This window comes from Phalacrocorax carbo, chromosome 8, assembly GCF_963921805.1.
Source record: "Phalacrocorax carbo chromosome 8, bPhaCar2.1, whole genome shotgun sequence".
NCBI classification, from domain to species: domain Eukaryota; kingdom Metazoa; phylum Chordata; class Aves; order Suliformes; family Phalacrocoracidae; genus Phalacrocorax; species Phalacrocorax carbo.
Window position 1 is genome coordinate 39089689 of NC_087520.1, and position 16603 is coordinate 39106291.

At 40.5% G+C, this 16603-nt stretch overlaps 1 protein-coding gene across 2 annotated transcripts in view; it reads left to right on the plus strand.

The window, feature by feature from the left end:
- VAT1L (vesicle amine transport 1 like) overlaps positions 1-16603 on the plus strand; it is a 64063-nt gene that overhangs the window by 4022 nt on the left and 43438 nt on the right. For both annotated transcript variants that reach the window (XM_064459618.1, XM_064459619.1), the window contains exons 2-3: positions 3234-3363; positions 7268-7483. In XM_064459618.1, the coding sequence (XP_064315688.1) occupies positions 3234-3363; positions 7268-7483 (346 nt within the window). The remainder of the gene's footprint in view (positions 1-3233; positions 3364-7267; positions 7484-16603) is intronic.

Consider the following 16603-nt stretch of genomic DNA (forward strand, 5'->3'; position numbering starts at 1 on the left):
TCTGATGGTGAAAGTCTAGAATACGGTCTTCTATCTGCAGGACTTTCCACACTTTAAAAATGTAGCAAAGCTAAAACACGAGTGTAGAAAATAATATTCAAGATTCTCAAAATTGGTGTTGAGGCAGAGCATTGCAGACTTAAAAACTCAGATTCAAAGATACTTCCATGTTTGATAAGCTCTGCCTCCAGAGATGTGCAGGTAATGCAGTCTATGCAGTTCACACTAACAACCCTGCTCTTTCACAGAAAGCTTCTTGCAGAACCCCTATGTCGATGTATCAATCTTGGTAATTCATATCCTTCCCTATCTTCATTTGTGTCCAGCTTTTGTTTTAGGATTAAAAACACACAACTGCAAGAAATTATCCACTTCTTGTCACTGAATCACTTTGCACTTACGTGTCTACCTCAGGGTTCGCCCTTACTTGAAGTTCAGGAGTCGCTTTCTCTGGCTGCACACCAGAACAGGTTATGCTGGTTTGTACTGATACAAGAAATAAATTGTGCTTATTCTCTAAAACCATCACTCTTGAAGAGACTTTTTTTTTTTTTGTGATGTTCTGTGCAGCTAAACTCCCCTTTTCCTGTTGGCTCTAGGTTGAATCTCAATGAAGGACTTGATTCGGTTGGGTGTCATGGTGGTAGTTACTAAACTAGCCATGCATCCTTGGGCCCTCCAGGTTATTCAAAGGAGGAAAAAAAAAAAATTGCTGGTTTTACCATACAACGTACTTGTGCTTTCAGGTCTATTGGTGATGGTAAGGCTTGTTCAAATCTGGCAGGTAAAATAAAACAACTTATTTTTGTCTGTGTTTGGAAGTGGAGGAGAATGGAAACTAACGCATGGATGAGAGTAACAGGGATGTGACAACATGCAGACATACAGGAGATTAAAGGTGAAATGAATGAAGAAGAAACTCTCTGGGAAGTGACTAGAAATTATTAGAAATGCTGATCAACGCTCTCTGTTCCACTAGTAATTAAAATGATAAATAGTGAATTAGGTATTATGTACCTTGTATAGTGTTTCTGTTCTCTCCTTATCAGACCTGTTCTAGTATCAAGTCTTGTAAGTTTGTTGCAATAGAGATGAATTCTCTATTTTATTTAATATTGCTGGATAAAGACAGATGAAAGAGAAATGGAACCAGAACAGAACTGAATTGCTGGTATTATGTCGTTAGATGCAAAACTGGATATGTGCCCTTTCAAAAATCACCTGACAAGTTATTTTGTAAGAATGAATGCTTCTAGAAGGCTGCTATAATGTGTGTGTAATCATATGGCATTATCAAACAGCTATGGTCTTTGCCATATTCACCTGGCTGCTTGTTGCCTACTTGGTTATGATGCCATGGGGTGTGTTCCTACCCAGGTTTCCCAGTTTCCACTGCGGGGTGGGAGTAGAAGACCTTTAAAGGTCCCTTCCAACCCAAACCATTCTATGATTCTATGATCACAGTTCTGCCTCCAGCTGCCCTTTCTTGCAGGAATGTAGAAAAAGGTGACTTTTTGTAAAATGCTCACAGTGTGGAAAGATGTGTTCAGAAGATCAGAATTGAAGTTAATGCACACAGACAACGGTTCCCTCTGAGTATGCTGTGGGGATTTTGGTTTTGTGGGGTTTTATTGGTGTTAGTTTGGTTTTGGGTTTGTTTCCCCCCCCCCCCCAATGATGACTGCCTTGCAGGCATTTTGTTACTTGTAATTTCTCTTTCATTATCAGCATTACAGTGATGATGTAGGAGGTGGTCTTTGCCACTGAGTAAGGAGTGGCCTTTCCAAAATAATTTCAAAGCTCCAACTTAATTGTGCCAAACCCCTCCTAACCTTACGTTTGGTTAATGTTATGAGCTTTGTGTGTGAGCATGCTGGGGTTTGTTTGGTATTTTTAATTTTTCCTCCTAAGTTTGTCAAGCTAGATTGTCAAAATCATATTTGTCAAAAATAATCTATAATCCTGCCTTTACAGAGGTTAAAGTTGTGGGTTCAGGCTGCTCTTACGCCCTCCACCACAATTACAAATATTTACATTTGGTGGAATTTTCTTCCCTCCCCCCAGTGACCTACATCTCATGAATGCTGTCTTGTCTTCCAGCTTATGCTGTGTGTCTACTCTGTCTTTTTGTCTGTTGGGTCTGTTCAATCTGTTTCTGTCTTGATTAGTATCTGACTAAAGCTCTATCTTATAAATACTTGTGCACATCAGTGATTTTATGTATCCAAGCAGTTGCTGGTATCATATGCATGAGTAGGACTGGCTGTGTGCATAGCTTCATAGAGTCGGGGGAGTTAGTGTGCAGCAATTTCCGCTAACAATAAATACAGGGCTGTGTTTTGGAACAATGGATTAATGCTGAAGCATATTTTAGCCAGTTAGGAGTTTTAGAAGTTTTAGCTATGCATGGCATTTGTGCCAGTAATCAGTATATGCACATAGTAGATAAATGGTACCTTTTTTGTGTTGTTTTTTTTTTTTCTTTTTTGTGGCTGCTTAGAAAACCACGAAATTTTACTTAATAAAATTGGATAGCACATAAAAGACAAAGCACATACTCTTCAAGGTCTTTCAAAACTGAGACTACAGGGGAAGATCTGTACTTTTTTCCAAGCAGCAACCCTGAGGGCTCCAAAGACCTAAATAACCTTTGCAAAACTCTACAAAAGTGATCCAGAAGGAACTGTTTTAAAACGTCAGCCTATCTGATACTTAATAAGTTCATGTCAAAGTTTGGACTCCTGCCTGGGACAAACACAAGATTCATTCCTGGAGTCACATCAGAGGTTAGGACAGTTACATCAGGTTGCTCGTGGCTCAAAACATCTTATAATGTGTGAGGTTTAGGGGTTTCTTCTTAAATTGAACTGGGTTCACTTGCCAGCTCATAATGCAGTCATAGAAATCCTAACATTTCACTGTATTGAATTTGTAAATGCCTGTTGTGAATTTCTACGTGTGACTCAGAAAACAGTCTTGTCTGCTCTGGGACCAGTGACAGATGTGGCTGCCTTGCATGTGTACTCTTCTGCCCAAGTGTCCAGCATGGTGTAAAGTTGGTCGGTTCTGCACATGAAGAGTATGAAAGTCTGCTGGGTTCCTCTTATGCTGTGGTGCCCCGCTTCTTAATGCTGCCCTGAAGTTTTCTGGCTGTCCCGTTGCTTGGGTCGAGTTTTCCTCCTCTGCTTTGATCTACAGTAATAGTCTTTATTTTATTTTCCTGTATTTTACAGTGGTTTGAACTTCATTGATTTGATGGTGCGACAGGGGAATATCGACAACCCTCCGAAGACACCGCTTGTTCCTGGGTTTGAATGCTCTGGAATTGTAGAAGCTCTTGGAGATAGTGTGAAAGGATTTGAGGTAATGTTTTCTTTATTTGAAGAGCAAGACTAAGTAATCACCAGTTCACTGGGTATGTTGTCCCTAATCCCTTCTGGTCTACCAGCAACAGAAGCCTTCACCACCCTGTTGAGATTTGAAAGGACAATTTTTCCTTGCTGCTTCCCAAGCATGAGAATGACCTCTTGAATTAGTTTCTAAAGCCACCACTGTCATCTCCTTCAAATCCTTCCTGAAAAGTCACTTGTGCCACATGCATAGGCTGATGGTTTAAATGGGAACTGGAAAGCATGACTGATGTGCTTTAAGAAGGTAAAAGAAACTGAGTTAACTTGTTAAGTTTCTTTTCTTGGTCCTGTTTGCTGTCAACGTTGCTCTGTTCCTCAAAGCCCATGTGCTGCTGATTCTAGTTTCTACTTTTGATCTTGAGTTAACAAGACCCTGTCTAGAACAAGTATTGCTTCTTACAACCATGTGCATTCATGAGATGCAGCTAAAATTGGGACCCTGGTTCTCGGTATAGGACTTACTCTGATCACTCAGGAAAAAGATGTATCTCACCTAACAGAGTAGGATAAATGACAATTAGTTAATGTATTTAATAAAGCTTTCATAACTGGTTGGCATTATGTACTCTGGTATCTCTTACTACATATAAGCAGCCTTCTGTTCTACCTCCTATTCCTTTATTGAAGTTAAACATTTATATTCCCTCCAATCTGGCACTTTATTTCCTAAGTAGATAGTTAATGCATGTCAAACCTCAGTTTTTATTCCAAAATTTTTCTATCTTAGCTTTTTGCTGAGTCAGTCATGTCATCAAGTAATTTTCTGAATTATTATTGCGTCTTGATCTTAAGAAAGCAATGACCTAAAATATTTTTTATTTAAAGGTAACATTTTTGCTCTTCTAGAAGAGCTGTAAAATTTCTCAGTTGAGTGAATATAATGGCCAATTTAGTTTCTAGTAGGGTCTCAGTGATGAGCTCTTCTTAGGACACTTCTCCTTCTTCCCCCTCCTGCCCCATCTCTGCCTTGAAACAAATCATAATCTTCCAACTTTGCTGTTTCAAAAACTCTGCTGCTTCAGTTTTCCCGTTCTGGTAGCTGTGTTTTATCGTTCCATATTGAAGAGTATTCTATGAAGGGAGTATAGAAAGTCTGCTCTAGATCAGCATTCTCAGTTTAAAAGTTCTTGCTATTTTTAAAGGGCATCATGAGGCTACAGCATATGGTGTTTGTTTGAATGACATTGCACTGGACTGAATATACGGGGTCTTTTTTAAAGTTGTATCTTTGTTCTGCCTATAGAACATGTTTGTGCTCTGGTGTGCTCCCTGAAATTGAAACAAGCCGTGGTATTTTATTTTTTTGCATACAATCAGCATAGCCATGGTAGTGCTTGGTCTAGAAGAAGAGTTGATGCTCAGGATAACTGCTGTGTACAGGTATGAACCCATCAACAGGAGAACATACCATGAGGAAGACGCAAGAACATTCTGTTGGCTTTGTAGATTTCTTGCATAGGGTAGGAGTACACCAGATGCTTGTTGTCTCCTTGACATACATATGCTGTTACCACTGCCCATAGCAATGGTGGGAATAGCGAACGTTGCACCCTACATCTTCTGACCTCCTCTCCCTTTGTAGATCTCTTCCAGTTCAAGTCATGTTAAAGCTGTGGGCATTTCGTGCTCTGGAAAAATGTATCTTACTGGCCCTTAGTCTGTGCTACCTGAGGTATTGGCAGCCATTTATTGTCTTCATTTGCTGTGATTGTGTTATCATATGACAAATGACAGCATTGAATGGCAGCCCATTCTGACAGTAATGTGTAAGAACATATTTTACATTGAATTTGAATAATGGCATAATGCCTATTACTTTTCCCATTAAAAGGAAAAGCTGATTTCTACTGAGCTCAAATGTTATCAGGACTGATCTATCTCTAGTTGTGGGGATGATTCTCAAGAGCTGTGGTCTAATCTGACATGATGATTAGGGTCTGTGTAGAGTTTGTGGTAAAATATGGTATTATCACTAAGAAATGCCTTGGGAATCAACAAGAGAGACTTCTCTGCATTCTTTCTGGTAATCAGTTATGTTTGCTTGCAAGGATATAGGACATGTTGACATCTTCACTAATTAATCCTAACAGTCTTTTAAGTTTTAGATGCCTCTGTAACAGCAAAAGGAAACCACAGAGTGGTTACCAGTGAGGCATTGTTAATTTGTGTTTTTCAAAAGGACGAGGCATTTTGGTGAAATTGGAATGACAGTTCTGTTTCAGCATCCTTGTTGTAAGAGACAAACCCTTCAGAACTGTCAGCAGTACCTTGGCTTTCAGCAAACCCACAATATCCCAAAGCCAAAGTGATGACAAGTACTTGGGAGACCAACATGTGCTTGTGCTATAAATGTTTGCCTGAAGGTGAGAGAGTTGTGCTTTACTCCGTTGCTGTGGAATGTAGTTGAAATAGTTCAAGAACAACCTGTAGTATTTCTAAAGCATTAGTGGGTATTAGTAGAATGTCAGAGAATATTAGTTAGCTAAGCAAAATTATTTTAGAGGGACAGCTGCTGTTAGTTTTATTTGAAACATGAAGTCCTGAAGTTTGATGCTATTCCTGCCTTATAACTTATACTGTGGCTCCACTGAAGAGCTCCTTTCATGGGTAAGGATGCTATATTTGTTGAGGTATTATAGAAAGGCAAAGAGTGAAAGACAAGGTGAAAGACAGGGGCTGCTGGGGACAAGACAGTTTGTAAGGTTTGTGCCTTTGAAGGTTTTAATATATATTGACCAAACGTTTGTTCAGTGTGGCTCTCCTTAGTAGCCCCAGTAGACCAATTTCTACTTTTATGCAGGTGTTGCTTTCCAAGTCTGGTTGTACCCCTGCAGGAGCCTCAGAGCTCCAGTTGCCATGTTATTATTCTTGTCCATCTGTGTAGCATCATGTGTGAACTTGATGTGTCTAGACCTCTGAAAGGTTCCTAGGAGCAACCAACTGTATCTAATATTGACATAAAATCTTTACTTGGCCGTAGTGAAATACCCTTTCACTACTATATATTTTCCAAAGCATCAAGTAGAGAAACATTGCATTTGAAGAGAATATTTCATTGCTCCTTTTAAATGCTGTCAAACTTGCTGTGTAGGCTTAGTAGTGACTCAGAATCCAGAGGTACATTTTTCATGTTTAAGGTGGCTTATTTGAAGTTGCAGGATCAAATTCTGCTCTGACACATGGTTGTAGAAATGACAGTCATGGAAATGTTTTTGTAGAATCCCTTATTAAGATAATAAAAATAGAGGCTGGATACAGATGGTGTTATCTTCTAAATGGGTGGTTTCTGAACCCTTTCATGTGCTCTGTGTACCAGAGTACAAGACCTCCCCTTCTCAATCCGCAGAGAGGGAAGGTAGCTCTAAATTGGTGTGAAGACTGAGAAAGCAAAATGAGAATTATCTTAGGTGTAATTTTGTTTATTCTGTGCATCTCCTCAATATTATTCTAATGTTTTTTCTTTTTTCTGTAAGCAAATTTCCTGGTTATTAGTAAGAATGCTCTTTTCATTGTGTACGGCCCCATTTGTTATGTAGGAGCTCTGCTAGCAAAAGGTGATCTGTATTCCTGATGATGGAAGACTGCTCCATCAGAGAAGCAGAGTAGCAAAAAAGAAGAGGTGGCTTTAACTTCGTCTGGATATTTTTGTTAAATTCAACTTATTTAAATAAATGCAATTTTAAAATGGTAGGAGCCCAAAGCTGAGCAAAGCTAACTGCTATTTTGCCACAGATGTGAAGCACCGGTATCGTCACAGTCAAGTCAGTGACCCACAGCTTGAACAGGGAGAGTTGGAGGTTTTGTGAGCTGCTCTCTGCAGTCCCAATTGCAGCTGTTGTTTTCTTCCTTGTTTGTAGATTGGAGACAGAGTCATGGCTTTTGTAAACTACAACGCATGGGCTGAAGTAGTATGTACCCCAGTAGAATTTGTCTACAAGATCCCGGATGACATGAGTTTTTCTGAAGCTGCTGCGTTTCCCATGAACTTTGTAACTGCCTACATGATGCTCTTCGAAGTTGCTAACCTGCGAGAAGGCATGTCTGTGCTGGTTCACTCAGCAGGAGGTGGGGTGGTAAGTTGGAACTTCTCTTACTTTCTTGTCATCAAGTAGCTGAAGCGGTCTGATGCATCTCAATTTCTGAAATGAGCCAGACCCTGCAGTTTGATTCGGTATCAGACTTCCCTGTGTGAGGGATTGCGGTGGGAGGAACTGCATCTGTTTTCCCATCAAAACACTGATCCGAATGGTTGGCAGGAGCTTTTTTATTTCGCCAAATGTTCTGACAAGAAATTCTACTTAAAAACCTTTCCAAAGCCCCCTAATTTGTTGTCAGAGATCAAGGAGCAAGTGTTGTCCCAAGCATGGCATTCCTGAACTTACACATCTTGTACTTCTGTGTAAACGAAGGCTGTAATGAAAGGAATAAATAAATCAGCTCCCTGCACAAGGTATTTGTGGGTAACCATAATCCTCCTTGCAGTAAATGGTCCTCTTGGAATGTTCCTGTGAGTACCATGTGCGAGTGTGTGTGATGTTTTCTCTGTGAAAGACAGTTTATTTAATTTTATTTTTATTTTCCCCCTTTGTTGTAGAGGGATTGAAAGCAATGAAAAGCATTATCACGTCAACCCTGAGGAAAACATATAAATGCCGAATTTGAGTCAGTGGTGGCTGCTGCATGTCATAGTTTGGATCATTAGTAAGGAGGTGATGCATTGCATGGGCAAAGCAACAGTCGGATGAATTCGGTGGAATGCCAGGCCACTCAATGAAATAAAAAGTCAGCATTTTTGTGTCACCAGTTCCTTGGACTATCTTTTAGGAAAATCTCTCTCCTTTGGGAAATATTTAAGCTGTGCAAAATATTAAGATACTGACAGGGGAGTTTGTTTACATTTGAAATTATGCAGTTGTTTTCCCTAAGACAGATTTTGTGTCCTGAGAACATTAGCAGACATCAGCCTTTCAAATCAGAGTACCTTTTCTGTTTTCCTGTTAATGCTTTATTTATGCAAAATTTATATACTGTTGTCTGGTGGGCAGCCCCAAACACCTTATCCCTAATTCTATGCCTTTAGACCTTCTTTCAGGTTCTAATAAAAGAAGGCTGTAATCAAAGGAATAAATTCGTAAGTTTGCTGTACAAAGTATTTCTAGCTAACGATAATCCTACTTGCAGTAAATGGTCCTCTTGGAATACTTTGCTAAATGAATGGAATTTATAATCGTATTATGCTTCGACACAGTACAACCTAGACCGTTATGGCTGACTTTATTGTTCCTTAATATTAAATCTTTTCATGTGGAATTTAGGACTGTTAAAGCAACATGAGGCCACGCATTCAGGGGGACTGTATATTCTACAGGAATTGAAGGCTCAGCTTTAGCTGTAAGGCTGTTTGCCCAGCTGACACTATACAGACCCAGGCTGAGCATACGCAATTCGCAAAACCCAAAAGCAATCCCTGCGCATGAGGGAGACGGGGCTGGCTGCCCTGCAAGGCAGGGTGCTGATCGCTGTGGTACCGGGGAGGATGCCTCACGCTGCCTGTTCCTTGTAAGGGAAGAGCATGTATAGTAGAATTGGAAAGGACAGGCTTTTCCCATTGCTCGATAGGTCTTACAGGTAAAATACCACTCTGGAGATGCATGGAATTTTTTCCTTTCTGCTAACTAGACATAAAAATTTCAGAGGGGTCTGTGTCACTCTAAACCACTTTAATAGTCTGTCTGTTAATCCTCTGAAAAATTTAACAGCCTCCATCGAACAAATCACTCTCACAAAGTTCTTAGTTAATAAAACAGAAAACTGGCACTGAAATCGCTGTGGGAAGAGGTATTTTTTTGTGTTGTTGCTTTAATAGATAGAAAGCCCATTCCCGCTTTCAGCAAGTGGGAAACCTGTCCAGTTTGTTTCTAAATGTCACAGAAATTCCGGAACACTTTAATGACACAATAGGCTCCCTGTGGGACTAGAAGTTTCTAATTGTTCCTTTCTCATTATGCAAGATCATTATTTTAGCTGCTTCAGGCAGTTTATGAAAAAGAACTTGTTGCTTCAGGAATGTTTGTGAGGTTCTTTTGTTCTGGCTCCCCAGTCCCCTTCAGGAGGATCCTGCAGCATTTTCAATAAATTGAGTCAGGGAAAGTTCTCTAGGACCTTTACTTAAGTATTGCCTCAGTTTACCCATGTGGCCTTATTTTTGTTTATAGGTATTTTTGGTAGTGAGGCAACTGTAGCAGTTGTTTCCCCATCTGTGCCTGGTGTATGACTAGTATGTGACGGTGTCCTTCAGAGCCTGACAGGATACTTTAGATAAGTCAGTTTGCTTATTTCTAGAAGTTCCAGGGGACATCAGAAGGTGATGCTGAGAAAAAGGAAGCGTGTGAGGATAACTTATCTTGAAAAAGTCTCACGTACCTGTGTCTCTGTTACAGAGACTTGAATCCCATTCCATACACCAAATGAGTACCCTCCCTGCTGCCCACTCGGCTGAAAGGTCAGGGCATCATGTGATCTTCCCTCTTACGGTAGGAAAGGGCTGGCTGTGGGGAAGCCCCTTGCCTCTCTGAACCAGAAGGAGAGAGGTGGGCACTCTCAAACTTTGCTTCTGATGCTGTTGGTATATCGTAGCCTTCCATCTGAAGAGGAGGACCTGCTGCAGTGCTTAGAGAGGGGGTTTGAAAGGAGAGATTGTATTTGCTTTGTTTCCTAGGGACGGGTTGCTGATTTTGATTGTTTGGAGAGGGGGCTGCTTTGGGGTTGGTTTGGTTTTCCTGTCTCACTTACCCTCTTGAGATAGGGGCAGTTAAGAGTGACTGACTTTCAGCCTTCAACCTGGACAGTGAAGTAGGTTGGAGAAATTTCAGGGGCCTTTAGGAAAGCATGGTACAGGCTCACAGTTGCACTGCATGATGCAATCAGACTTCGAGAAATTAATACCTTGCATAGCATTCTGTTATTGCTCAAGCTGCTACTGACAAAAGATCTAACAAGGACAGTGGTTGTCATACACTCCCTTTCAGGCCTCTGCTTGGCAGGATGCTTAAAACTTCTGCTTAAACAGTTATTTTGAGTAGCAGTGCAGTTTGATAATTAACAAAAGATACAATTATGTAATACAAATAAACTTTAAATGCCTAAAGCTGTGGAAATGTTTAAGTGTCATTCTGAACTGATTGCTAAAATAAGGAGAAAGTCAGCTAACACTGAACTTCAAAAACTTCCTATTATCTGTACATAGAAATTAATGCTCAGAAATATGAGTTGGCAAGAACATGTGACTTACTGTAGGACATATATCGGCCTATCCTAACTGCAAAACACTGTAATTAATATTTGAAATGACTGTAAGACATGTCTTTTGTTCAAGTGAAGCAAAGTGGTAACTGAAGAAAATACACTCAGAAAACTGAGCAGCAGCACGCACCCTGCCGGGGTGCTCTGCCGTATGAAGCAATTGGTTCTTTAAAATGAAGACTGTTTAAGTCAGCGCATTCAGTGCAAGTCGCAGCACAGGCTTGTACAAGGTTATAAAGTTGCTCTTAAAATTATTAATGTAAAGTTGTAAACTGTCTCCTGGACTAGTTAAATGAGTATAAATACAGGACTGTTGTATTAAAAAAACCCAAAACCAATCCAACACACTCTTCCCTCCCCTCCCCTTCCCCCCAAAAAAATAAAAAAGGCAAAGTGAGGCTCTTCTCTCTAGCTTTAATAAATCCAGCCTCTATGATATCTACCTGGAAAATGAATTCTTTCAGAGATTTAGGTTTGAGAGAGACAGCCATTATGCCCATTTGCTTATTTGTTTGCTCTTTATGTCCTTCCTATTCTGAATATTTAGAGCACAAAACTTTGGTTGTTTACCAAGATTGTGTAAACACTTCAACTTCATCACTTAACCCCTGAGATTCAAGGCAGAATTATTAGCCAATTCTTTAGCATTTTGGTCTTACAGATGCTAAACTTAAGCTGCCTTTCACACAGGAGCATTAATTGCTATCTTGAAGCTGTGCTCTGACCTTCCCTTTCAGGCTCAGCAGCAGAGGAAGTGCAGGTGGAGTAAGTTACAGATGCAGCTCTCATGTTTGAATTTGAAGGGTAAATCTGACTTGGCAACAGATTTAGGTCATCCTGGCAGGATTGGTTACTGCTTGGCAGGAACCCTCTTTTTTATTGTGTCTCCCCTGCATAAATTGCAAATATTTGAGGATGTATTCCAAACTGAATCACTGAAGTGGTGATATTTTATCTGACAAAGAACTGGCACTCCTTAGTAAATCTAGTCACCCTCTGTCACAGGCAGCATATAGGAACCCTTTCAAGAGAATTACCAGACTTCTTAAAAAAATAAATACCTAGGTGTTTACCCCCTCAAATGCTGTCTACTGTGTCTTGGTGGGTGAGAAATCTTTCTCAATTTCCAGACTTTATTTGTGGCCAGTTAGTGTATCTTTGTTCTTCTGCTGATCAAAATTAGCTATTCTTTCCTCTTGGGACACTTCTTTCAGATCTTTTTGGTAGGATGTATATGTGTTTATGGCTAGAACAAACTTAGAATCAAATCTCTCCTTGGCCTGTATTTTTCAGGCTGAAAGCAGGTTGGTTTGTTCATGCCCCATTTTTGTAAGGTCAGCTATCCGTTTCCGTGGCCATCCTACAGACTCTGGTCCAGGTAGATACATACACATTTCCCGGGCCCTGAGCTGGTTGGCAGCAAAGCAGCAGTAAGCTGGTGTGAAAGCCAGAGCCTTTTAAAATAGGTCTCACAGCATCCCTGATCCTTTTTAAACATTGTATGGGTAGACTGAATTTATGTCTGTCTGCACCTAGCAGGTAGGAGCACATTAAATAGCACTCTTGTATTTGAGTCAGTCCTTCTTGAATGTGAATAATTAGAATTTACTCCACTCTTCTGATGGACTGGCCAGCATACAGTACAATGGTATTAATACTACCCACTTTGCTGAAATCTTTACCTGGTACCTCTCAGGGCTGCACTTGCGATTTTTGTATTAGCAGTTCATAGCCATTCTGCGTTTGATGAAGTGCTTTCCTCTTATTTCATCTCCAGCAGCCAAGGAAAGGAATAAATCAGCTCACACAGAGCTCTGTGTAACCAAGTCTAGGCTGCTTTAAGTACCCAAGCTATCTCACTTGAAGCCAGAGAGGGTCTCTGGCCCCTGAGCTGCCCTGTGCTGCTGAATGCTTCTGAAGCGATGGACGCGCTCCCTCAGCAGCTCAGGAGGGTCCCAGTGCCATGCCTGAGTCTATTTCCAGACAGTGCCTCGGAGCGTAATGTGTTAATCAAACACAAAAGCCTGGCGAGTCATACACAAAAAGCGATCTCCCTGACCAAAGCAAGGTGCAGTCTATGAAGGCCTTTCGTTTTTGCCTCTCGCAGCCCTGCAGTCCCCAAAGGACTTGTCCTTTCCCTGAATCCCTGCTGAGTCATGTCACAAATGGGCAGTGCTTAACTCTTCCTTGGCTGCTCCTCTTCAGGTAGAGTTTATATCCTCTGGGTGACGATCTCGGCTGGGGTATGTTGTTGTAGCTCCACTAAACTGGAGAGGATTTATACCAGATGGAGATTCAGCCCTGAGTTTTAGATGCACCTCATCTGGACAATTTTGCATGGGGGTAGGAAAAAACACACCCTGGTAATAGTCGCAGAAAAGAAGGTATTTTGAGGGTAAGAGAGATCATTATCTCCTGGTGACTCTTTCTTCCCCTCCCTCTGCTCCAGAACTCAGTTGTGGCGCGCTCAGCGCAGCAGATGCTGCCTTACGCTTGTTCAAGAATCACATTTCAGTTTGTCCGCTCTGCAATGTTCGCCTTAGCGTTTGGTTTCCAATTCCCTCTGCTGTAATTGGAAAAACGACACCTTCAGGAGATGGAGTGTTGTTATCTGACTTCTCCTAAACACCAGAAAAAGTTTTCTTTAATGCCAGGAGATTAGTAGATATCTTCTCTTGCTGTTTTCTTACTACGTTTGTGTACTTTGTACCACCTTTAGATATGGTTACGTGGCATCAAAGCATTTTGGAAACATGGATTCTCCTCACGTTTGGTTCCAGGCAGGTTTTTTTGTGCAAGATAGTCTGATTTATTTTTTTTTAAGCTGCTGTAGCACCTTTGGGCTGCAAAAATATATCCTAGAAATGATAATTTCTTATCGATGCTATTGGTTCTAATAGACGTAGTTTTGCAGGGTGGTATCTTTCAGATGGTTTGTTCTCTCCTGCTGTAAAGCTGGGCTCAGCCTACACAATAGCAAAAAAAGATGCTTTCTTGAAAGTATACTGACCTACAGCTGCTGTAATTCAGTGCACAGCTTGCACATCAGACTGAGGTCTGACTTGTGCCATTAGGTCAGACCGTTTTGGAAATCTACTAACTTATACCCCTTACTTACATGTCATCCAGTGTTAAGTTAGTATTAATAAGCTAATTAGATTAGTAATTTTTCTTCTGTTCATGCTTTCTGTATTGACTTTTAAATGTCAATGACATTTCTTTTTTGTTTGAAATTGTTTAAGCAATTTTGCATTAAAATGCACAGAACGGTCTATCTGATTTTTACTTCTTAAAAATCTGCTTTTCCGTTCTTTTATGTGATTATCTCAGTATGAGAAGTTTCCAGTCCTGCAGGTTTGAAGGTGGGTTTTAAAGCAGAGGAATGTAAAGAAATCTCAATCTTTTTACTGGATCTAAAGCTACGATAAGCGTGTCTATTTATAATGCATTCTGTAATAATCGTATGTGTAGATTAGGTTCAACATACAGGTTTTGTAAATTGACAGGGTACCTTGAAAAGGAATCCATCAAACAGACTTTGAAGCTAAAGAGACACAAGCCTCCTATGCCAAATCCAGTATTAGGAGGCATGCTTCATCTCCACAGAATGCTTTAATCCAAGTTATTAATTTCTTTGAGGACTCACCATGTGGTGTTCTGCATGATAAGTAGTATATAAAACACATATTAAGATTAATTCCATTTTAAGGGAATATTCTATTCCTTCAGAAAAGCAGTTGATCAGTTTTTTCTGAAGATTGCTAAAGCCTATTAAAGGTAAAATTAATTGTCCAAGTGAGAATTATTTTTTGTCACTTATTAATTTTCCCAGGTTCAGGAAGCAAGAATCTAGTCTGTGCTTGTATGTAGAAATTTGCATCATATATACAAAATTAGGTGTGTGAAGAGCTTTATTTTCATTTTTTCCAATCATGCTTATCTAATTAGATACCCTCTCAGAAGGTTTTAGTATTCATACACTGTTTCTGATAACATGGTGCCTGCTTCCATATCTATGTGGTCTCCACAGTGAAAAGTGGTAGCAGAGACGACGTGGTTTTGTCTCTTGGCTCTGCTTACCACAAAGCAGTTTTTAGGAGGCGAATGGTTTTGGAATCCAAAATCCAGGACAGGGCTCGTGTGCCCCCGTGATCAAAGGGTGCTCCCTGGTGAGAGTGTGCAGGGGGCAGGAGGATACCTCGCCTGCCCCTCCACGGCCCTGGGAAGAGGGTGTCCTTCCTTCCAGCTGCAAAACCCTTTGTGCGTACTTCATGTGTGAGCTATGGACATCCTCAACGCTGGGGCCTCACGTACTTGCAATTAAAATGTATGGCCTTCGAAACGCGAGCTACTAATCCAGGGGTAGCTGGATGACTCGAGGGATTAGAAAAGATTTAAGAGTGACTTGCATAGCCACAGTGCTGTTTTGAAGCTTAGTCAAATTCCACAGAAATTAGTGAAGTGTTTGAGTTGATAGGTTGAGTTCAATTCTCCTATTTTTTGTGGGAAAAGCATGAAAGGCCCAATAGCAGCCTTTATTCCAAGATTTCTGAAATACGAATACTAAGAGTACTTTGCACAGATATAATTACGAGTCAGTGTCAAAGTAAAATCTTCAGAAAGCTGTAGAAGAATGTTTTGTGGAATTGCCTCAAAATGCTTCAGTGATGTTGTTGATCCAATTATAAAAGTACTGGTCATATGAGTCAGTTTTAGGTTTTAACTATCTCCAGAAAGCTGGAAAGTATCCTGATCTAGGGTTTTAGATAAGCTTATCTCTACGGGTGAAGGGAGAGGTGAACTGACGAGTTTGAGTCAGGAGGAAAATAGGTTGTGCACATCTTAGGTTTTTGTTGTGCGTTTCTCCTGTTCATCTGACTGTCAGTTTGTTAAATGTTAATCATCTTCTGCAGGATAAAAATCAACATGTTTTCTACTCTAATATATGACCTTCTAAACATTCAGTGGTTTTGATTCAGGATACGCTCGTTATCCCTTGTCTTCCCAAGTTAGATTGAAAATGCAGAAAACTAATTAGAGAATAGGTCAATAATGGCAGAATTTCACTCAGCTAGCACACGCTATAAAATACTGACTTATCTGAATCACTCTGGGTGATGGTTTTCTGGGAGACACAATGCGAAAAGAGGATTGCTAGAGAAAATGACTAAGAAAAGGAGGGATACAAAATCCATGTTAATTCTTTTTCTTGCAATTTTATGTTATGATGTTTGTGGAGGCCTAAACCTGGGCTTCAGAATGAGATGGTAAGTTAACAGAGAAACAAAGTATGAGAAGGGTGAAATGTTTTCCGCTCCCCAAAGGCATTACATCTTGTGAGGTGAGGCCCTCAGGAATGGGTTTTCCTGTGACTTCTAAGAGACTGGGGATTCCAACCCAGTAAAATGGTAGATGATTTTAAAAAGAGGTCACTTATGTCTGGTATTGGATCACCATGCTACAAATCAGCATTCATACCTGGGTCCTGCTTAAGTCTCTCTGAGCTGTTGGACAGGTTGTTCAGTTTGCTGTGCTGTTCCGTTTCTCATCTGTAAAGTAAGAATGAGAATGCATCCCTTCTCCTGTGCTCTTCTCTATGTCTGTCGGTACCTGTCCAAAGGACGACACAAACTGTTCCTTGCTGTGCAGCTGTTTACTGACTAATCCATTAGGAAACCAATCTGAAACTCCTGGATGCCTCCAGATACAAATAATAATATTGTCCTCTCTTGTGACGTTCAGCTCAGAGGATTGCCACTAGCAATTATGTTCAGCATTATATGTATGGATGCCAAGACCCCCAGGGTGTGCAGGTTTATCTAATTATTCTACTGTAAATAAAACCCAAGCACTGATTACTGGTATTTACACACTAATAATCAGGGTTTCTG